The sequence below is a fragment of the Carcharodon carcharias genome, chromosome 9 (assembly GCF_017639515.1).
Source record: "Carcharodon carcharias isolate sCarCar2 chromosome 9, sCarCar2.pri, whole genome shotgun sequence".
Lineage (NCBI taxonomy): Eukaryota > Metazoa > Chordata > Chondrichthyes > Lamniformes > Lamnidae > Carcharodon > Carcharodon carcharias.
The window spans coordinates 161,291,368-161,315,596 of record NC_054475.1 but is presented as its reverse complement, the minus strand read 5'-3'; the positions used below and the strand labels follow the sequence as shown (position 1 = coordinate 161,315,596).

Here is a 24,229-nt window from a genome sequence, read left to right as displayed (position 1 = left end):
AGATAGGGAGATGACAACCAGGGGGCATAAATATAAGACAGTCACCCAATAAATCCAACAGGGAATTCAGTAGAAACTCCTTCACATCAAGAGGGGAGAATGTGCAACTTGTCACCACAGGGAGTAATTGTGGTGAATGATATAGATGCATTTAAGGGGAAGCAAGATAAATAAATAATGGAGAAAGGAATAGAAGGATATACTGATCAGGTGAGATGAAGGAGGGTGGAGGAGGCTCATGTAGAGAATAAACACTGACATAGACCAGTTGGGATGAATGACCTGCTTCTGTGCTATAAATTCTATGTATTGTATGTATTTGGATCCATGCATTGGTTTCCTTTTGATTAGCAGAGTACAGAGAACTAGGAAAATCTGTGCAAAGGCCATTTTGTTGGCACCCGCAGGGAATACAGGTTGAGAAATCATGCACCATTTCCTCTGATTTTCCATCCATCAGTTCCAATGGATGGTAACTCAGTGTCTGTATCTTCCCTGTGAGCCTGCTTCTTGCGTTGAAATTGGGAAGGGGATGTTCCACTCCTGGGAGACAGCCCTACATTAAAAACCAAAATATTGATAGGCATAATGAAATGGTTGCCAGTGATGCTTTCATTCTGTGTCAGAGCAGATCTCAGTAGCTCATTTGAGCCTCATAGCATTCAAAAGCAGAACCCAGACAGTTTCTGAATGACTGTGCAGGCCTGAGGTTGAATTTAGATTCACTGGCAGCTAGCTGTTGTTCTTAAAAATGCATGATGTTTGAATTTTATTTTTAAAGATAACCTTAGCTATTGATTTACCTCCCGGTGACAGGTACAGTATATTCAGGCATGACATGAGTGAAAGGGCAAAGAAGCTGATTGGGTCATTAGGCCTGGGACGATCTGACACCCTGGAATTGGTGCGCAGATACCCTTTCACCATTTGCAGCCCTAGCAGTGTATCACTTAGACAAAAAAGGTCTTATTTTTCTCTCTTTATTTAAACAAAATAGAAAAAAGAAAGTATATGGAAGCTTTCTATATGTCCCAAAGCACTTTACAACCAATTAAATAACTTTTGCTAGCTGTCATCACTGTTCAAATTTAGGAAATGTGGCAGCCAATTTGTGCATAGTAAGCTCCCACTATGTGATAATGGGCAGATTTTTGTGATGTTAGGTTAGTGGCTAAATATTGACCAGGATACCGGGGACAACTCCCTTGCTCGTCTTCGAAATAGTGCTGTGAAATGTTTTGCATCTACCCGAGAGAGCAGACAGTTTAACAGCTCACTGAAAGACTGCACTTGTGACAGTGCGGCACTCCCTCAGCAATGCCAATGGATACTGTGCAGTATTAGTGGATGAAAGTAGTTTTTTTATCTGCTATTTTAATGGGAAAGCATGTTAAACACCTGCCTCCCAATATCACTGAACATAAGGGGAGGTGTTGGTATAGTAGAATTATCACTGACTAGTAATCCAGAGACCCAGGGTAATGCTCAGGGGACCCAGGTTCGAATCACGCCATGGCAGATGGTGAAATTTGAATTCAATAAAAAATCTGGAATTAAAAGTCTGATGACAACCATGAGACGATTGCTGATTGGTGTAAAAACCCATTTGGAAGGAAGGAAATCTGCTGGTCTGGTCTGGTGAGTCCTACATGTGGACTCCAGACCCTGGTTGACTCTTAAATGCCCCCTGAACAAGGGCAGTTAGGGATGGGCAATAAATGCTGGCCTAGCCGGTGACACCCACATCCCATGAATGAATTAAAAAATGTCTAGGCCTGTGCATTGTGTAGGCAGGGTGAAGGTCTGGCACAGTGGGTAAACTGAGCCAAATGCTCTCGGTTCAAGTCCCTCTCTGGGACTTGATATCCGTGGAAGGTGTGCTTATACCATGGCCAGACAGGTTAGTTATCAAGCTATAAATCCTTCCAATATGCCCATGACCAGGTGGTAAGAGTGGGAGAGTCTCCTGGTCAGCCATGTTTAACATGGAGTAGTGCCCCACAAACTATAGCCACAGACTTGTTCCAGGCAAAACTAGTTATGGAAACAGGTGTAAGCCTCATGTGTCTCTAGGTGTGGGAAGAAGAATTATGTGGACTACGTCTGTGCTGAATGAGCAGCATAGTTTGGGTCACCATCTTAGATGACAGTGAAATATTTTAAAGGTTTTAGTGAGTTTGGCAGATCCTCTTTACCTACAGTTTTATGGCCTTTCCACCAGGAGAGATTCATAATCTTAGAGAGAAACTTTGAGACAGTTGTGAGTACTCAAATTTATCACACAATATTGCAGACTCTAGCTACGTAGCTCTCAGCCTTTGGACAGTTAGCCCTCAGGTTAAAGCCTATTGCAGGACCTTTGAGATCAGGGCGTAAAAATGGGGAGCTGGAGCTCTAACCACCCTTAAGACCATCTGTAATTGGTGCTCCATCCTATATTCATGAAATGCGAAAGGAAAGATCAATCACTGCCATACAGTACTCACTTTCCTCTGAAGAATGTAACCTCCATACACTGCCTTTGGACATGCTTGTGATAAAGTATTGAATATAAAGACTCCAAGGATAGTGGTGCACTTTGAATATAATATGGGGAGAGTAAGTCAGCTGAATATACAAGACAAGTTCATAAGAATCAAAGACACTAATTTGCAATATTAGGCCTATGAAGTCTATGCCAAATAATGCTATTTCCAGGCCTTAATAATTGTAAAAACCCCTTTGTACTTCAAAACCGAAAAACAGGCTCTTATCAGTCTGCTGTTCATGATTCAACTCAGTTTGAGCGTTACATTAAAATCAGGTTGAAAATACCCCAGGTGCTGTATTGGCGATTGCTTTTTGGTGCAGGCGTAGAGCATTAGCAGTGTGGGAGTACATGTTGTGCATTTCAAATGATTATACAGACGTCATTGGAAACCGGGTAACGTGTCCACTGGCATAGTCAATCATGCAGACTTGACAGTCGTGCAGACAGCTGTGGGAAGAGGTGATGTAAAATAACTGTATCCAAGCAACACGGCATTTAGTCAGCAGGAATGACTAACAGTACATCTCTGCTCAAGTGAATGAATCCTATATAGAGATATCTATATATATCCCCAATATTTATATATCTTAAGTATTTTATCAATAGACGCCTGTGCTTTTTTTTTGCTGAAGCAATTACACAGGACATGGGAGGGAGATGCTTCAGGCTTTAGGAACATGTCACAGTTATATTAATTAGCCTTCATTCCTACTGGGTTGATTTTTTTTGTATGTAAGCCAGATAACACATGCTGTTGGGTACCTCAGAAATTCCTGACTGGAATCGGGTTGCTTTCATGGAATTTCATACTCGTTACAATGCTTCCGGCTTTAAGACCCAGTCTTGTGTCGGTGCAGACTAGCAGGAGCCAGCTGGAGAAAACACAAGGACATCACTGAGAAAAGCAGATTGTTTTTTCAAGCAATGAACAGCATGTTCTTGTCGTGACAACTCTGAGCTAAAGAGCGATAAAAAAAAACCAGCACTTTGAAAGCACAACACTGCAGATGTGTTAACCACTCCAGCTGTTAGCTTTTGAAGTCCATTACTACTTAAGATTAGAGTCACATCTCTTATACCTTTGCAAAAAGCGGCACTGAATTCTCTCAGATACATATTCAGGTTGCCTGATTTCTATCTATCGCCCTAACCACACCCCTCACCATCCGCACCCCCCACCACCCCCATCCCCCACCACCTCCCCACCCCCCCACACCACCTCCCCCACCCCGTCACTGCTTAATGTAGCATAGGGTTTTTACAGCGCAGCTGGAAATCTGCCAAACTGAAACTAGAAAGATATGCAGACTGAGACTTGTTGCCAGGTTTTTAACAGAACAGTTCAGAATGGTGTGGGAGGGTTACGGGCCCCCGAGTCCCATGGCTTGCGTGTTTGAATCTTCCTCGGCTGATATTCAAAGGCACCTGTGTTGATGAGGTGAGTATTGCCAAGTTTCTGGCGGGGCTTTGACATGGAACGGTGTGACCTATACACCGGCTGTGCGCCGGACTGGGGGTGGTGTGTGGTGGAGGGGAGCCTTGGGGGAAGTGAGGCTGGAAGGTAAAGTTACAAACTCTGGCTGGACATATTCTTCGAGGTTTCATTACTTGGCCTCCTGCCTCCAACCACACCACCCGGTGATAGGCTTGGGGGGGGGGGGGTGGGGGCAGAAGAAAATGAGGGATGCACAAGATGCCAGAATTGTAGAGAATTTGTTGGAGTTCATTTTAAAGAGAATTGGTGAGACTACATCTGAAATACTGTGTGCAGTTTTGGTCTGCTTGCCTAATGAAGGACGAACTTATCTCAAGTGAGTGCAACAAAGGTTCACTAGGTTGGTGACCTTTCTACAAAGCTGATGTAAGGTCACCAAGCTGTAAAGTTAAGTTGATTTCTCTCCCCACAGCTGCTGCCTGACCTGCTGAGTATTCCCAATATTTCCTGTTTTGATTTCAGATTTCCAGCGTCTGCAGCGTTTCGCTTTTTCACTAATTGGTTCTTGGGATGAGGGAATTGTCCAGTGAGGAAAGATTGAGTAGACCCGGCCTATATTCCCTGGAGTTTAAAAGAATGAGGCGATCTAATTGAAACATATAAAATTCTTAAGAGGCTTGACAGGCTAGATACCAAGAAGACATTTCCCCTGGCTGAGAAATCGAGAACACAGGGTCACATACTCAGAGTGAGGGATTGGCCAGCTAGGACCGAGGTGAGGAGAAATTTCTTCACTCAAATGGTTGTCAATCTTTGGAATTTTCTCCCCAGGGGGCTTTGGATGCTCAATCGTTAAGTTGGAGGCTGTTCAGAGGAGGTTTACTAGATTGAAACCTGGAATGAGTGGGTTGCCTTATGAGGATTGGTTGGACAGACTGGGCTTGGTTCCACTGGAGTTTAGAAGAGTGAGAGGTGATTTGATTGAAGTAAATAAGATCCTGAATGGTATTGACAAGGTGGACGTGGAGAGGATATTTCCTCTTGTGGGCGACTCCAGAACTAGGGAGCACTGTTTTAAAATTAAGGGTCGCCCTTATAGGACAGAGGTGAGGAGAATTTTTTTCTCTCAGAGGATTATGCGCCTTTTGAACTCTCTACCTCAGAAGGCAGTAGAGGGGGTTGGGGGGGGTCGGTGGGGTGTGGGTGGGGGTCACTGAATGTTTTTAAGGCAGAGATAGATAAATTCTTGTTAGGCAATGGAATCAAAGGTTATCGGGGGTAGATGGGAATGTAGAACTTGAAACGCAAACGGATCAGTCATGAACTTATTGAATGGCAGAGCAGGCTCGTGGGGGCTGAATGGCCTACTCCTGCTCATATGTCGTATGTTCGTATATTCAAACCTGAGGTTGGTAGACTTTTGGTCACTAATGGAATTAAGGGAAACGGGGCTAGCGCAGGAAAAGGGGAGTTGAGGTGGAAGGTCACCCATGATCTTGTTGAATGGCAGGGCAGGCTCGAGGGGCAGAATGACCTACTTCAGCTCCTGTTGCTTATGTTATTAAGTCATTTATCCCTGGACCAATCTAAGATCTGATCAAACTGCCGTTTGTGCGAGTTTGCAGTGTGCAAATTGGCTGCCACATTGTCTACATTACAACAGCAGCTACATTTCAAAACTACTCCATTATTGACTGTGTTAAACTTTGGGACATCTTGAGCATGTGAGAGGTGCTGTATAAATGCAGGTTTTTCATCCTTTCTCTCTCTCTCTCTTTCTCTCTCCAAATAGCAATGCTTCCCCTCCAAATGATAAGATCAGAGAGAGATACACACTTATGACTCAGTGCCACACTTACTCAATGAGAGATGGGACAGATGGGCATTACCTTGTGTTTGCTGAATGTGTGATCATAAAGGCCAAAGCTGCATATGTCCCTACTATGGGATGGGCAATAAATGCTGGCCATGCCACATCCCATGAATGGGTTCATAATTGATCTGAGGAGAAATGTACTACATTTAAAACCATTTAAATTTTGTGATCTAAAAATGGTAAATATGTCAATGCAAGTTTTTTAATGCTTTACGGTCCAACCGTCTGCCTTGATGTCATTGGTCAGTTGCACTGGAAGTAACATTCTTAGGTGCTATGGTAGGCCAAACTGCCCAGAAATAAGAAGCACAAGCAGGTCTTGCTATTTTACAGCGATATGTATGTAGTCCAATACTAAGGCCAATGCAGCAGTAAAAAAAACTTCAATGAGGTGTGAGCCATGGTTTGGCCTCTGAGTCAGAAGGTTGTGGGCTCAAGTTTCATTCCAGAATGTTGACAATATAATCCAGGCTGACATTCTAATGCAAATGCTGAGGGAGGTGCTGTTTTTGAAAGCGATATTAAATGGAGGCCTTGGCAGTCCTCTCAGGTGAATGTAAAATATCCCATGGCACTATTTTGAAGAAGGAAAGGGGAGTTCTCCTGGTTTGCCAGCCTATGTTTATCCTTCAACTAACATCTCTGAACCAGATTATCTGGCCATTATCACATTTTTTTTCTTCTCCGCCGATGCTGCCAGACCTGCTGAGTTTTTCCAGGTAATTCTGTTTTTGTTTTTGTATCACATTGATATCTGTGGGTGTTTATTTTGGGCGAATTGCCTTCTGTGTTTCTCTGCATACAACAATGACTCCACTTCAAAAGCACTTAATTGACTGTGAAACTAATTGTGGGTGGCCTGAGATTGTGAAAGGTGCTATATAAATTCTTTCTTTAAACTTTCTTTGCACTCTGACGGAGTCTAACCAAGCTTGATTGGTGTTGAAATGCAACTATGCTCATGCACATGCAGTTAGATAGCACAACAAAATGGTCCCTAACTCTCCTGCCATACAAAATCACATGACTTGTGCCAAGACACCAGTTTGTGTTCTCCCCAGACCAATGTCATGTCTGTAATTCATTGTGTATAATGGCTCTGCAATAAAACCCAACAAATTATTTGAAACTTCCTATGATGGCAGCTTTAATCAAGCAGACCTTAGTGAGTGTTGATATATTTTGGCCTACTGCCATGCCAATCTTCCTCTTTAGCTTCTTGGGGCCAAGGAACCTCCAGGAAAATATCAATGTACAATGTTGTCCTTTGTCCTAGGCACAGGCAATGAAAGCCAGTACCACCCATGTCCCACGAATGAATAATAAACAAGCAAAAATAACTCCTTACCACTTCCTCAGGGCGTACCAAGGTGCTCCACGCAGAATGAATTACTTTTGAAGTGTTAAAAACAAAAAAACTGCGGATGCTGGAAATCCAAAACAAAAACAAAAACAGAATTACCTGGAAAAACTCAGCAGGTCTGGCAGCATCGGCAGAGAAGAAAAGAGTTGACGTTTCGAGTCCTCATGTTCTGTCGAAGGGTCATGAGGACTCGAAACATCAACTCTTTTCTTCTCCGCCGATGCTGCCAGACCTGCTGAGTTTTTCCAGGTAATTCTGTTTTTGTTTTTACTTTTGAAGTGTAATGACTATAGTTTTGAAGACAAAGATACAGCAGCCATTTTGGACACAGCAAGATCTCTTTGCCACCAAGAATGGTTGCGACAGTAAACAGAAGTTCAAAGCAGAGGAAAATTAAAGGCTATGGGAAGTACATGGACAGTGAAATTAGTTAGCCATCTCAAATGGCCTTCTGTAAAGCCCTACGGTCTTGTTGTTATTAGAACATGGAGTGGTTTGCTACAAGCAACAAATAATGGAATTCTACCCAGGTTGCGATAGAAAACTTCTCAGGTTAGGTGTGATAGAATGAGTTCGCCCTAATCAGGATAGAACAGGTTTCTACTCCAGTTCTTTTTTAGCTTGTCTCAAGACAGGGAGGACTCTGTGGTTTCATTGATAGCACATTTGCCGCTGTGTCACAAAGTTCTGAGCTCAAGTCTCACTCTAGAACTTGAACAAAAGAATCAAGTCTAACACTCCGGTGCAGCACTGAGGGTGGTACTGCTGTTTGGATGAGATGTTAAACCAAGGCCCATCTGCCTGTTCAGGTAGATGTAAAAGATACCATGGCATTAATTTAAAGAAGAGCAGGAGAGTTATCTCTGGTGTCCTGGCCAATGTTTATCGCTCAATCAACATAATAAAAAAACAGATTATCTGGTCATTATCACATTACTGTTTGTTGAGTGCAAATTAGCTGCCACATTTCCTACATTTCAATAGTGACTACACTTCAAAAAACACTTCATTGGCTGTAAAGCGCTTTGAGACATTTGGTGGTCATGAAAAGTGCTACATAAATGCAAGTCTTTCTGACCCTCTTTTATAATAGCCCTCAAGATTCTGAGATAATTCTTAAAGCAGCAAAGATTTCAAAATGTTGATGCTACTGCAGACGAGGGTGAGAACTGCCAACAGCAATTAGATTTTAATTAACCAGAGAATGTGTTTATTTAGAGCAATCCCTCCACTCCCTTACTTCCATGACTACCTCAACAGTGGTCTTAAGGGGTATATTACATCTGAATAGGATCATTGTGATCAACCCCACAGGAACTCAGCTAGTCTTTTAAGTAAAGTATAGTAACTCTCCTCCAGGGTTAGGTTAAATAGTTTTAACTGTAAACTACCAATTTTTTTTAGATTAATGAAGTCAACTCATACAGATGTTCAAAGAGCAGAAATCTATTTTGTGATAAATTCAATTTGCATTTTAAATCAGGAGTAATTAGCATAACTAATTTGTTATTCCTAATCACAGTGTAGTTTTGGTTGTGCAAAGACATGATTTACAATTTTTGAGTTATAGGAAAAGTATATGTTCTAATTCATATAATTTTCATATACTCAGGTGTGATTTGTATAATCCAGTGATAAATTACTCCTAGTACCTCAGTAAGATAAAAGGATAGATTTACATTTATTTAATGCTTTTCAGAACCTCAGAAGAGACCAAAGCTCTTTACAGCCAGTACAATCCTTCTAAAGTGTAACCACCGTTGTCTTGTGGGAAATGTGGCAGCCAATTTGTGCACAGCAAGCTCCCGCAAACACTGACTGATATTGACCAGATCATCTATTTTAGGCATGATGATTGAGGGAAAAATATCAACCAGGCCATTGGGCGATCTCCACTGCTCATGTTTGAGAAAGTGCCATGGGATCTTTTACAGCCACTTGAGAGGGCAGATGTGTTGAGTGTCTTGCCTGAGAGGCAGCTTCTCTGACAGTGTAGCACCTCCCTCAAGTACTGCCCCAAAATATACTTTGGGAAGAACGAGAAGAAAGCAAGTCCTTAGCGTTCAGGTGGAAGGTAACTCTTTGTACACTGGTAACTGACAGTAAAGTGCAGTCACCAGGCATTTGTATTCTTCAATATTACTATTAGACTCAAGGAGCCGGAACACTCACTTTGAGCTCGATTGGCTTCTTTTCATGATATCACTCATACTAAATCTAAATCTAGGCACCATGAAGAGGCCAACTGATGTTTAAACAAATATACAGTAAATCTGCCTTGGCATTGCTTGTGTTAAGTCAGATAACACAAGGGCGGTGTGATGCTAAGTGTATTGTTCTGCTACTTAGGCAGGCAAAGCTGTGTTGAGCGACCCTGTGTAAAGAAAGGGTCAGAGAGGACTTGGGAGGCAAACTGGATGGAAAAATACATTTTAAGGAACGTAATGGGAGTGTGATAGATGCACAGTTGTGGAAGGGGGTGTAGTGAATGCAAGGCAGGAGGGGAGATTTGGTAAAGGCAGGCACAATGAAACTAGAAGAGTTGGAGAGTAGTTTTTTTTATAAAGGTTCTACTTGTGGGTTGAAGGCGTTGCTGGCAAGCCTGGTCTTTATTGTCCATTATTAGAGACCTTCGAGAAGCTGGTGACGAGCGTTCTACTTGAACCACTGCAGTCCCTGTAGTGAAGATGGTCCCACAGTACGGTTAGGTAGAATGTTCCAGACATTTTAAGCTGGAGACAATGAAGAAATGATAAGAAATGTCTGATGCAGAATGATGCATTGAAGGGCTGCTGAAGATATTCGGAAGGATGTGGGGCTGCACATTACATGGGACTGGGAAACAATGCAGCAGCACATTTAACCCGGGGGTGCATTTGTACACATTTAAATAGAAGGCCAGGAGTCCGACTTTACAGTGAGATCCAGTAAAATCAGAACTCAATTTTGAAAAGTGCTAAAGGCAGTGGAAGAACAGAACCAACAAGGGCAGAGTCAGCTGAAGATAAAGTCTGGAGGGATGCAGGGTCACAGAATCATTTACTTAAATGTAATGGCAGCAGAAAAGTAGATGGAGCATCTAAGGAAGGTGGGAGGCCTGTCAGGAGGTCATTGGAATAGTCCAGTCTCGAGATCGTAGAAGTGTGCTTGCGGATTCAAGCAGTAGATGCGCTGACCAGTGATGCTTGGGAAGTATCCTTACTCACACCAGGTCCTGTTCCCCCATCACCCTCTGTGCTCATAGAGTTCATTCTGGTAAGGCCTCAATTTTAACATTCTCAACCTGGCTTTCCCTCCATAACCTTGCCCCTTCCCATCTCCAACCTCATCCAGCCCTATAACCCATCAGAGATCTCTCTAATCCTCTAATTCTGGCCTTTTGTGCCTTCCTGATTCTCATCGCGCCACCATTGGTGGCTGTGCCTTTAGCTGCCTAGGTCCTAAGCTCTGGAATTCACTCCCTTAACCTTTCTGTCTCCCTGTCTCTCTTTCCTCCTTGAAGATGCTCCTTAACATCTACCTCCTGTCCAAGTTTTGGTCATCAGCCTTAATACCACCTTCTGTGGTTGGTTCCAAATGTTATTTAATAATGTTCCGGTAAAGTCCTTTGAATGTTTTACTATGATTAATGTGCTTCACAAATGCAAGTTGTTGTTGATCAGAACAATTTCATGCTTGTACGAAAGTGCATGCATATTATTATGGAATATTATGGGATAGTGAAACTAGTAATGATGTCCAACTTGATGTTGAACCTTCTTTCATGCAGAAGTATTCAAATTCTGAATTATGTCCAGACCAGTAAACATCCCTGCTCTAGTGCAAAAAAAAATTGAGACAGAAGGTTGATTAAGGCCAGTTAACAGCGAGCACGTAATCCTGGTCCCACTGGGTGGTCCTTGGAAAAGTTCTCCTCCCTTGTATGTGACCCTTGATAAACTACTGTAAATAAATGGCTTGTTATTCCTTCCTGCCCTGAAAGGAGAAAGGACAAAGCATTTCATCATCTGGGTACTTTTGAAATTGTTTAATATCTACCGTGCTCGATAGCAAATGATCAGGCAGAGAAAAATAGTTTTGCTTATTTTCTCCTTAAAATGATTTTATATTCAAGCCCAGCTTGACCCAGGCTGAGTCAAACGTATAGCGTTGGATGAAGGGGAGACTCACCATAACACTGCACCATTCCTTTTGTTTTCAATATACTTTGATTTTTAGCCATTATTCATACTTCGAGCATACCCATGCCACGTGCTACATGCACAGATGGAGTAGCATAAGCTGTGTTCCTTCACATGTACAAGTTATGTTCCTGAGCAGCACAATAAAGGGTAAATCTTGACTTTGTGCAACAGTGTAGAACATTTGAAAATGAATCAGCAGCCTATTTCACATCTTTCCCTATTTTTATTGTTATTGTTGTTAATGGAAGTGAACATTGGGAGATGCCAAATGGGCTACTGATTCACTGTTGTTATACAGTATTGAATAAAGCCAAAATCTACCTGAGAATTACACACAAAGTGTGCTCCTGAGCGCATACACAAACTATGTTCCTGAGAACAGACAAAGTGTGCTCCTGAGCGCATACAAACTATGTTCCTGAGAACAGACAAAGTGTGCTCCTGAGAACAAAGCGTGTTTTTGAGAATACACAAAGTGTACTCCTGAGAATACACAAAGTGTGTTCCTGAGCTTACACAGTATGTTCCTGAGAATGCACAAAGTGTGTTCCTGAGAACACAAACTATTTTCCTGAGAATATACAAAGTATGCATCTGAGCATATGCAAAGCCTGTTCCTGAGCATACACAAACAGTGCCCAATTACACGCCAACTAAATTCATGGCCTGTAGAGACTTTATATTATATGTATATGGCAAGCAAAAGGTCAATAAGGGACTGTGGCAGGTGTGTGATACAATGCAGAAATAGTGTCCAAAAAGTGTGGAATGCTTCTGAGTGTACTAGGTTGGAGTGAGATTCAGATCAAGTGCACTGTGCTGTTTGACAATGACATCCATCCAAATCAGTCTAGGCGTGAGGTGTACTTTACAATGGTGATAATTCAACCTAAGCTATTCAGGTGATTGATATCACCAAACGGAGGTCAGATGTGTGGTGATTTCAGAACAAAAACCAACCTCTTTTGCTACAGTAAAAAAAAACTGTCAGATTTGTTACAGTAATTGTACGCCTTCAAGCTTATTCACTATGATGTGGCTTATAAATATTACGAAGTAGGACCAGGAGACTGCAACGTATGTTACAATGGGCTGCTGTGACCTTCAGTGATATATGGTACAGTGACTGTTTCCTCAGATATCTGTCCAGAGCAGTGCGAGATGGATTGTGGGTGGTCATCTGCTTTGGTCACTCTTTGTTTCCTCGGAGCTGGATTTTTAACCAAGCCTGTTTTGCTTCAATCCCGTAGGCTCTTTGTTTAACTCCTTCACAGGACCACCATGATTTATGCCGCCACTCAGTGAGCAGCATTGAGTTCAGCCTAGTTTAGTTATCTTTGAACAAGACACTAATGGATGAGAGATTGTGTTTATTGTAGATTTTAGCCCACAAGTGAATGTTTTGGCATGAAGAAAAAGAAATAACTGAATCCTAAGCCACTAAAAGTTAGGCAAGGATACATCCTTAAGTTGGTCATTTTCCATTAGTTTGTCAGTATTCATTTTTAAATTGTATTTTAAAATTTGCTAACTGATTGTAATTCTCCGCGATCTTACCAGCTCTGGTCACTGAGTTTCCAGGACTTAAGAAAGTGACTCAGTTGGCTTCTAGTGGTGGCATTAGGCAGTCACCAGATGTGAGAGAGTGACCAGATAAACTGATTTCAGGCCTTTCACCCTCTGGAAAGGATGGTCAAGATGAGATCTTGTGGTGCTGTGTGTAGTCTCCCTGCCGCTGAGACAGAAACTCCAGGTCCGAATCCTGTTCCAGGATGGCCATGGAAGATGTGCTTATAGTGTGGCCAAACAGGTTGATTGTCAACCTGCAAATCCTTCCAATATGTCAGTGGTAGGCGGTAAGGGCAGGAGAGTCTCCTGGTAGCTGCAGCGCAGCAGCCACCCCATGTTAAAAGACTCCATGTGCAGGTTCTTGTCACAGGCTGTAGGGCTGTACTCTCATTTTGAGAGACTGCTGATGATGATGGATGGTCAGGAGGACCAATGGCAAGATTGAATTGAGTCAGTCTTCTACTGACTTCAGTAGATGGAAGGACTTTAATAGTGTAGTGCGTGCACTGTGCCCGCAGACTGTCCCAAAAATCCACCACAGTCAACAAATTGCTTGTGGTAATTAATCTGTGGGACAAGCAGAGCAACCAATTGGTATTCAGTAAGATTCCCCCAGCAGCAAATGAGAGAAATACCCAACTGGATCCATATTGGCGGCATTTGTATAGAGATGAATGTCAGCCTTGCTCTACTTCATGTTATTCTATTGGCTCTTTGACAGCTACTGGAAAAGGGGCCTCCATTTAAGGCCTCATTTGAAAGATGGCACCTCCAACAAAGCAACCCTTCCTTAGTACTGCACAGTAGAGTCAGCTAGATGGTGTTGGTGTCTACTGCATTTGCTGCTCCCAATGCGGTTTCCTCTACATTGGAGAGACCAAACGCAGACTGGGTGACCGCTTTGAGGAACATCTTCGGTCTGTCTGCAAGCATGACCCAGACCTCCCTGTCACTTGCCATTTCAACACTCCACCCTGCTCTCATGCCCACATGTCCATCCTTGGCCTGCTGCATTGTTCCAGTGAAGCTCAACGCAAACTGGAGGAACAGCACCTCATCTTCCAACTAGGCACTTTACAGCCTTCCGGACTGAATATTGAGTTCAACAATTTTAGATCATGAACTCTCTCCTCCATCCCTCCCCCTTTCCGATCCCCTTTTTTCCAATAATTTATATAGATTTTTCTTTTCCCACCTATTTCCATTATTTTAAAATGTATTTCCATCCATTGTTTTATCTCCACCTTTTAGCCTATTTCGATCCCTTCCCCACACCCCACCCCCACTAGGGCTATCTGTACCTTGTTCGTCCTGCTTTCTACCCTTAATGTCACCTAGTAGCACATTCCTTAGATAATATCACCTCCTTCAACACCTCCGTCCCCTTTTGTCTATGACATCTTTTGGAAATCTCCACCTATCACCGGCCCTCTAGCCAGTTCTACCTGTCCCATCCCCCCTTAAACCAGCTTATATTTCACCTCTTTTCTATTTTTCCTTAGTTCTGTTGAAGAGTCATACGGACTCAAACATTAACTGTGTTCCTCTCCACAAATGCTGTCAGACCTGCTGAGTTTTTCCTGCTATTTTTATTTTTGTTTTGGATTTCCAGCATCTGCAGTTTTTTGCTTTTACCTTAGATGGTTGTTGGAGTTAGCCTTGAGCTTACAAAATTTATTCAGAGGCAACTGAGTTCAAATTGACACATGCAAGCTTGGCTGGCTTGCCTGACCTCTGCTTTTCACCTGGTTGCACAGGTGTGCTGGAATCAAAAAGAAACCAGCAGGTGACTGACCAAACTGGAGTCCACGTGCACCACCTAAGTGACATGACATTCCAATGTCTTAACAGGGCACTGTCTGCAGTGCCTGTTGAGTTGCTCTGTATATCACGGTGCTGTTTAAACAGGAAAAAATTAAAAAGTACTGATAGAAATTCATCTCGCCTAAGTTCATCATCAGTTCTTTATCTTCATGCAGTCGGATTTGATGTAAGACTGAAGCCATTAGATTGGTAATCACCATTATGGTGTCTGTACTCTACCTGCCAAATCAGTCAGTCTTACCAATGCAGAGCTTAGCACAGGAATGCTGCTCCTTTAAAGCCAGGCCTTCTTGGTGTTAGGTGAGTTTATCGAATAGTGGAAAACATGTTTAATAACACTAAACAAAGGCTGTGACAGAGCTCAGTAGAAACTGCCTTCTAAGAACAAAGCGATTTGGATTCTAGAGACCGTATATCATTAGCCTGCAGCTACACACAGCAGAGGACTGTGTGGTTCTCGCCCACACATCTAATGGAGCATTGAGTAGAAAGTATCTCATTTATGCAAAGTGCCTGTGACAGCTTAGTGTCCCATATCATCAGCACATTTAAAAGAAATGGGATATAGCTTTTAGTTAAATTTTTTTTTTAATTGCTGTACTTTTAAAGTATAGGAGTTCACACTGTAAGAAGGAATAACTCATCACCGGTACTCGGCACAAACAAAATAAACACAGTGCAAATAGCAAAAAAGTAACAGAAAGGTTTCGTTTTGCATTTCGCTTCATGTCATTACACTAATATCATGAGGGGCGCTTTGAGCAGCGAGATGTCTACTGGAGACTGTTACAATGGTTACAACAATACGTGGTTGACACACTGTGAAATGAGTCACAAATTGATTTTTGAAATTGTTTTGTTTCCTTCGCTGCAGGAGATGACACATTCGTGGCCTCCTCCCCTAACAGCCATACACACACCTGGCAAGGCCGAACCAACCAAGTTCCCGATCCCAAACAAGGTAGGGGCTGGCTGTTGAAGCAGAATTTAACATGACAGATTTGTGCTGGAGTAGGGAACATTTAAAAGTGACACCTTTTGACAGCAACTGGCTTGTGGAATTGAAATAATATAGTTCTAGCTTCACAGAGGGCTACAATATTGAGGTTTTATATAAAAACTGATGACTGCCATTTAGACTCCTTGTATTGAATCCTTTTTGGTATCTGGAGCTATCTATACAATGTGCATCAAAGGAAGGCATTGAATTATACAGAATTTATAACACAGGCCGTTTGGCCCAGTTGGTCTATGCTGGTTTTGATGCCCTACCTGAGCCTCCTCCCATCCTATTCCATCCTACCATTGGATATCCTTCCAGTGGAAGGTCATCGAGATGGGTCTAACTCAAAGGTGATGCAGATGACACATCAGAGGTACTTCTGCAAGAAATTTCTGCGTTTGGTTATATTTGCCACCCTGGGGTCAATTTTTGGAGACTCGGAACGCGGTGGATCGCTGCTTGACTGATAGAGAAAACGCCATTCAGAGTGCTTCTGATTTTATTGCCGTTTTAGTTAATGGCCAAAGGAAAAGAAGGCATAAGGGCTGTAAATCATATACCCTGACTGTCACTCCCAATTCTTCGATGCTCCCGTTTATCCTAACAGCGTGCCACATTATTGCCATTTAGTAGTGTAACAGACTGACTGAAACTGTTGCAGCTTACTTTGCTAGTGAGGTCCTCAAAGTTGATGAGATAAGGACTTCATCCCACTTCACCCTTTCTTAAATTTGTATTTCACCGTGTGGGAATCAGTTTAGCTCAATCCACCCTGTCCGTTCTCCTCAATACTTTGAAAGCTTCTGTCAAACCACCCCTTAACCTTCTAAATTCCAGGGAATACTACTCTAATTTTTGTGATTTCTCCTCTTAATTTAACCCCTGAAGTCGAGGTCTCACTCTGGTAACTCTACGCTTCACTACCTCCAAGGCCAATAAGTCCTTCCTCAGGCGTCCAGAGCTGCTCATCCTTCTCCAGGTGTGGTCTGATCAGCAGTTGGACTGGGTAGCTGCAAAGGATCCCACGGCACAATCCAAAGTAGAGCAGGGAACTTTCCACGTGCACTCATCAACACCCCTCAATCGACACCACTCAAAGCAGATTAACTCTTAATTCTGAAATGCCAGCAGGATTTAGAGGGGTAAATGATGAATACAGATTGCAGATAGGAATGTGGAAGGAGGTCATGTTTTCTCCCCCGCTTGATAGTCTGTTCGTCTGCAAACAATATATCTCAAAAACCAATGGATCGATTTCAGTGAAACTTGGTACACGGATAGAGGGCAGAATCTTGTAGAGTCATCAGGAGTCTCGCCCACCATCTAGAGAGCCAGCCAGAGACTCACTGAACCACAAGCTGATTAGGCAGTGGCGAGGCCAGCAGCGAGCCTTCCCCTGGAATCAAGGCCCCTGGGCACGGCCAATCAGAGGCTGGCAGCTCATGTGCTCAGCAACGCCACTGGGGAGGCTGTGGCTGCTGGTGGAAGGACAGGCATTGGAGTCCCAGGATCGTGGAGCAACCCAGGCCACAGATAAGCAATGTGTGTGTGTGTTGATGGGGTGGGGATGGTGGGGGGAATGATACTGTAGGGTGGGGACCGCAGGGAGAAGGGAGGGGGGGATGGAGGGGTGGGGGTTGGTCAGCAGCAAGGGCAGGGAGGTAGCTCCCAGTGGGCCCGACTAGATTCCTGATGTCGAGTCCCTCGATCAAGTACTGAGTGTCTTCAATTGAGGGACACCCACCCACCACCGCACCCCTGCCCTCCCCCAGTCCACCGGGGGTGACAAGTCACCCACACGGGTTTACCTGTCATGCAGGCCGCATGGCACAAGGCCAGCCGGCAGCTGGGTTAATTCGAGTGGCAGTGGGATGAGCTCTTGTTGTGGTAATTAATTGGCCATTTAAGGGCTTCAAATTGGCGGAGGGGTGGGAAGGTCGACCATGGGAGTTCCCGGCCAGTACTTAAATCTAGTGAAGGTGGGAAGGTGACGGGGTTCCAGTACCCCAACATCCCACCCAAGTATATACCCTTCCTGCACCCGTGAGAGCAGAAGATTCCATCCAGGGTATGGGAAAAGGAAGAATTGATTCGTTTTTGACGAAGATGTGGACCCGGATCCAGATCCTGGAATCTTTTAAAGGATCAGTTATGATTGGGAGATAGGGCAAATGGGCTTTTATTTTAGAATATAGCGGGCTCTTTGATTTAGAATATTGTTAATTGTTTTAGAATGTTGTAGATTGTCTCAGATGCTGTAGTGGAACTTGTCACAGTTTCCAAAATATGAACATACGAAATAGCAGCAGGAGGAGGCCATTCGTCCTCTCAAGTCTGCTCCGCCATTCAATAAGATCTTGGCTGATCTGTTTGTGTTTCGAGTTCTATGTTCCCATTTACCCTCAATAACCTTTGATTCCCTTGCCTAACACGAATCTATCTACCTGTGCCTTAAAAATATTCATTGACCCCGCCTCCACCACCTTCTGATGCAAAGACCTCCAAAGTCGCTCGACCCTCTGAAAGCAAAAATTTCTCCTCATCTTTGTCCTAAAAGGGCGACCCCTGATTTTAAAACAGAGCCCCCCCTAGTTCTGGACTCAGCCACAAGAGGAAACATCCTTTCCACGTCCACCTTGTCAAGGCTGTTCAGGATCTTGTATACTTCAAGCAAGTCACCCCTCACTCTTCTAAACTCCAGTGGAAACAAGGCCAGTCAGTCCAACCTTTCCCCATAGGACAACCCACTCATTCCAGTCATCAATCTAATAAACCTCCTCTGAACTGCCTCCAACGCATTTACATCCTTCCTTCAGTAAGGAGACCAAAACTACACACAGTATTCAAGATGCGGTCTCACCAAAGTGCTGTAAACTGAAGCATAACATCCTTACTTTTCATGTTCAATCTCCCTCATAATAAATGATTACTTTCTGTACCTGCGTACTAACTTTTTGTGACTCATGCGTGAGAACACCTAGATCCCTCTGCACCTTGGTTGTCCGCTACTTAAGTAATACTCTGCTTTTTTATTCTTCATGCCAAAGTGAACAACTTCACATTTTCCTACGTTATACTCCATCTGCCATATTTTTGCCCGCTCACTCAGGTTATTTATATCTGCCTGCAAACTGCTTATGTTTTTGTCACAACATATCTTCCTACATTTCCTTGTGTTGTCTGCAGATTTAGCTACCACGCCTTCGCTCCCCTCATCTAAGTCATTGATGTAAATTGTAAAAAGTTGAGGCCCCATCACAGACCCCTACAGGACTCCACTTGTCACATCCTGCCAATCAGACAAAGACCCATTTAAGCATACTTTCCGCTGGCCAGCCAATCTATCCCGGCTAATATGTTACTCCCTACACCATGAACTTTTATTTTCCACAAGAACCTTTGATGTGGCACATCATCAAATGCTTTCTGGAAATCCAAGTACAGTATGTCTACAGGCTCCCCTCTATTCAGTGCACATGTTACCCCTTCAAAGAACTCTAATAAATTGGTTAAACAATTTAAACAAAACCATGCTGACTCTTCCCGATTACCTTGAACTTTTCTAAGTGCCCAGATATAATCTCTTTAATAATCAGCTCCAACAGATGTCAAGCTAACTGGCCTATTGCTTCCTGTTTTCTGCCTCCCTCCCTTTTTGAATAGAGGGGGTTATATTTGCTACTTTCCAGTCTGATGGAACCTTTCCAGAATCTAGGGAATTTTGGAAAATTAACACCAACGCATCTACTACCTCATTAGCCACCTCTTTTAAGACCCTAGGATGAAGTCCATCTGGACCCGGAAACTTGTCAGTCCACAGCTCTATCAGTTTGCTCAGTATTCCCTCGTGATTGTAACTTCACCAAGTCCCTCTCTCCCCTCCACCTCCTGATTTACAGCTATTATTGGAATTTTTTTTGTATTCTCTATTGTGAAGACGGAAGCAAAATATTTGTTAATTTCATTCGCCATTTCCTTATTATCATGTATTAACACCCCATTCTCACTCTCTAGAAGGCCAACACTTAGTTTACCTACTGTTTTCCTGTTTAATCTGAGCTGAGTCTTCAGAGCAGGTTATTGGATGTGGATTGGCCTGAAGCCTCCTCAGTGAAATGGAAGCTCTTAACAAAAATACTTACTTTTCCAGCTTTGTAGTTACAGAACATCAACCAGCCAGGGAAAAACCTTAAGCAAGAGCTGCATAATTGTTATAACGTTGAGTTAAGACAGCTTGGCAGAGGTATACACTTTACTGAGTGTTGTCATCACTCGCTTATCTTATATTCCCTTGAATATAAGAGATTGAAGTGTCATCTGATTGCAGTGTTTAAAGTGCTTAAAGGATTTGATAGCGCAGATATGCGGAAAATATTTCCTCTGGTGGGGGAATCTAGAGAACAGGGAAATAATTTAAGATTAGAGCTGAGCCATTCAGGAATAAAATTAGGAATCAATTCCTCAAACAAAGGGCAATAGAAATTTGAAACTCTCTCCACCAATAGGCTGTGGATGCTGAGGGCCAATTAGAGCTATGAAGACTGGGATACACCATTCTTTAAGCAAGACGGTCAGGCGATACGGAGCAAAGTCAAAAATGGAGTAGTCATACAGGCCCACTGTCATCTAATTGAATGACAGAGCTCGTCCAAGGGGAGCAGTGTCCGCAGCATATAGCGGGGCAAGAACTATCGGTGCAGGGGCACTGAGAAACAACACTCCCACCAGATTATACAGATATGTGCCCAAATTGGTACTGGCATGGAATCCAACCATGAGCCCAGCCACTGAGTTAAGCGAACTTAAACAAAATACTACAGATACTGGAAATACAAACATACAAATTAGGAGCAGGAGTAGGCCGTTCAGCCCCTGGAGCCTGCTCCACCATTTGATCAGATCATGGCTGAACCGATTGTGGCCCCAAGGGTTCAACTCCACTTTCCTGCCTACCTCTGATAACCTTTGACTCCTTTGCTAGTCAAGAATCTATCTACCTCGGCCTTAAAAGTATTCATTGATCCTGCCTCCACCGCTCTCTGGAGCAGGGAGTTCCACAGACTCACAACCCTCTTAGAGGAAAATTTTTCTCTTCATCTCCGTCTTAAATGGGAGACCCCTTAATTTTTAAACTGTTTTCCCCTAGTTCTCGTCTTTCCCACAACGGCAAGCATCCTTTCAGCATCCACCCTCCCAAGTGCTCTCAGGATCGTATATGTTTCAATAAGTTCACCCCTTATTCTACTGAACGCCAATGGATACAGGCCTGAGCTGTCCAATCTTTCCTTGTAGGATTAGCGCACCAGCACCCCTCACACCCCCACCCCACCGATTCCAGCGATCAGTCGTGTGAGCCTTCTCTGATCTGCTTCTAACGCAATGCTCCTAATCTGAAATCAGGACAGAAAATGCTGGAAATTCTCAGCAGGTCTGAAAGCATCTGTAGAGAGAGAAGCAGAGTTAATATTTCGGGGCCAAGGCCTATCATCAGAACTGGAAAAAGTTAGAAATGTAAATGGTTTTAATCAGTGTAAGAGGGAAAGGTGGGGGATAAAAAAAACACAAAAGGAAAGATCTGTGATAAGGTGGAGGACAGGAAAGATTAATTGACAGATATTTGATGGGTGTAGGGCCAAAGGGAGTAATACTAAAAAATGTAACGAATAAAAGGCGTGTCCAGAGGAAGGGTGAATGGCAAAATGATGATTAGCTGTCGTCCGAAAGCAAAATCAAGGAAACGCCGAGGGCAAAGCCAAAACCTACAAAGAGAAAGGAAACAAAATGGGGGAGAGATTTTACAGTCTGAAATCGTTGAACTCAGTGTTGGGTCCGGAATGCTTATCGTGGCTAATTAAAAGGTGAGGTGCTGTTCCTCGAGCACGTTTGAGCTTCACTGGAACACTGCAGGAAGCCAAGGACACAGAGTTCAGCGTGAGAGGAAGGTGGAAAATTAAAATGACAGGCCATCGCAAGCTCGGGGTCACCCTTGCAGACTGAAGGAGATGTTCCACAATGCATTCGCCCAATCTCCGTTTGGTCTCCCCCTGTACAGAGCAGAACACATTGTCAGCTGCGAATACAGTAAATTAAATAGAAAGAAGTGCATGTACGTCGTTGATTCACTTAAAGGAGTGTTTGGAGCCTTGGAGGGTGAGGAGAGAGGAGGTAAAGAGGGCTGGTGTTGCATCTCCTGCACTTGGGAAGGGGAGTAGCTGGGGGGGTGGGGGGGTTGACTGAGGAGCGAAGGGAAGGGCTTTTTTGAAATGCCGTAAGGAGAGGGGAATTTGCCGCTGACATGTTTGCTGGAGGTGTAGGAAACAGTGGAGGACGAGCTGCTGAGTATGGAGGTTGATGGGGTGGAAGTTGAGGACATGGGAAACCCGATCGTGGTTCTGAAGGGGAGAGAAAGGAGTACGAGCAGAATCGCAGGAAATGGGACGGGCGCAGTCGAGGGCCCTGTCAATCACAGCGGGGCCGGGGGAGAATCAGGAAAAAGAAAGACATATCCGAACTACAGATGCGGAAGGCTGCATCATCAGAATAGCCAATGTTAAATTGCTAGGCGTAATTTGGCTGGCTTTTTTTGTAGCTCTTAACTAGTTTTAGAATAAATGAAGCTTCCATTTATCACAATGAAAAGGAATATGGAAATCCCTTGCTTAATATGCATGATGTATGCTTTTTAATGAAATAGGCACTATATTAAATGTTTCAAAGAGATATTGTTAAGATGACACAACATGTGATATTCTTTCATCAGCAGTATTCTGTCACCCTGATCTTATATTCATTCTGTTAGAATTATGTGTTTAGTTCTAATTCGACCAGGTAATTATCTGACACAAACAGTACGACACAGTGCCATTGTGTTCTGCTTAATTGCTTTTGTATTTTCAGCCATTAATTTCTGCAGTCATTACATGTAAAAGCTAAATGAATAAATTCTTACTTCTCCTTTGCTTGCGTTGTGTGGTTAGGAAACGAGCCCTGATGTGTCTCATGTTCTTTGTTTGTAGGACTCTCAGCATCTAACCTCCGGGTACAATGGGCAAAGTAGGTCACCTTTTACTCTTGTCTTTAAAGGCAATTTAATGCTCTGTCTGTAATTAAACTTAATATTGGAATGTTAATTACATGGTGCAAACATTTAGAAGATGGAAGAATAATTTCCCGATGATAAAGTATTGTGTGTTGTGGCACGTTAATAGCAGAATTTCAATGGAGATGGCAACAGCTGTTGATAGGTTCTATGTAAAAATAACAAAGATGTGACACTCCAAATATCCGCTTCTTTTCAGAGCGCTGTGATGTTCAAGGAAAACCTCCGACAAAGTCTGCGCCACAGAAATCGTGAGTCCCGTTGGTTTGAATTTTTTTGCTTTTAAGAAAGAGCTCACACACTTTCTTTATGGCTGGGACTGAAGCCGTTTGAGAGTGTGAAGGTCTCACCAGCATGTTGCAGAGATATCAAAGATTGACTGGGGCTTCCGATCCTGATTTAAGAAGTCAATTTTGTTGTTTTCATACCTAGGCCGCTTTGGTAAGACTGACGCAGCTGTCGTCCAGAAACCCAAGCTACAAGCCACAGTTCAAAGTATTACAAAGTTTTTACAATAGATAACAGAAAATTCAGTCCGACAGGCCCATGCCAGTGTGCATCGTCTCCTTCCATTCCACTGTCCCTCATGTGCATCCTGTTAAGAGTACCCACGCTATTTGTCTCAACTACTCCCTGTTTATCAGCGAGTTCCACATTCTCACCACCCTCTGGGTACAGAAGTTTCTCCTGAATTCCCTGTAGGATTTCTTAGTAACTACCTTATATTTACCAGCTCTGACCTTGCCCACAAGTGGCATGATCATCTCTACATATTCTCCATCAAACCTTTTCATAATCTTGAAGACCCCTTTCGAATTATGATGTTAAGCAGCTTCAGATGCACTCCACATCAAGAGTAGAAGCCGACAATGAAATACTATTGGAAAGGAAGCGATTCAAAGATGCTTAAAAAGGGAGCCGAATGCAGAGTACTGAGATGAATAGGGAGTTGGAAAAGAACTGAGGTGTGAACATGGGATGAATATGAAGGTCAGGATTATTCATGAGCTATTGGGTTAATGGAGATAAATGACAAGGCCTTTCACATAAGTGTGCAGTTTACATGTCAAAGCTGAGGTACTTTAACTTCAATCCAACAGTTACTCATCATTATCAAATTCACATCGGGCAGGATTTTTAGTTTGGCGGACGCCCACGATTGGTGGGCCTGGGAGCATCCGGGAAGCAGAACCTCGCCCGCTCCCGGTCCCCAGCTGCGATTTCACGCTGGCTGGCCAATTAATGGCTCAGCGCTGCCGGGGTAGGGGCAAGAAGAGGGCGAGCGCTGAAGTCAGCGTGGTTGGAGGGGGGCGGGTGGCTGGGGAGCGCAGAATGAAAGTTCCCTG

The 24,229-nt window shown here is 43.4% G+C and overlaps 1 protein-coding gene across 1 annotated transcript in view; it reads left to right on the top strand.

Moving 5' to 3' along the window:
• The window catches only part of aff2 (AF4/FMR2 family, member 2), a 455,181-nt gene that overhangs the window by 264,602 nt on the left and 166,350 nt on the right, over positions 1-24,229 (top strand). The window contains exons 5-7 of the mRNA XM_041196209.1: positions 15,656-15,742; positions 22,801-22,837; positions 23,083-23,134. Of these exons, the coding sequence (XP_041052143.1) occupies positions 15,656-15,742; positions 22,801-22,837; positions 23,083-23,134 (176 nt within the window). The remainder of the gene's footprint in view (positions 1-15,655; positions 15,743-22,800; positions 22,838-23,082; positions 23,135-24,229) is intronic.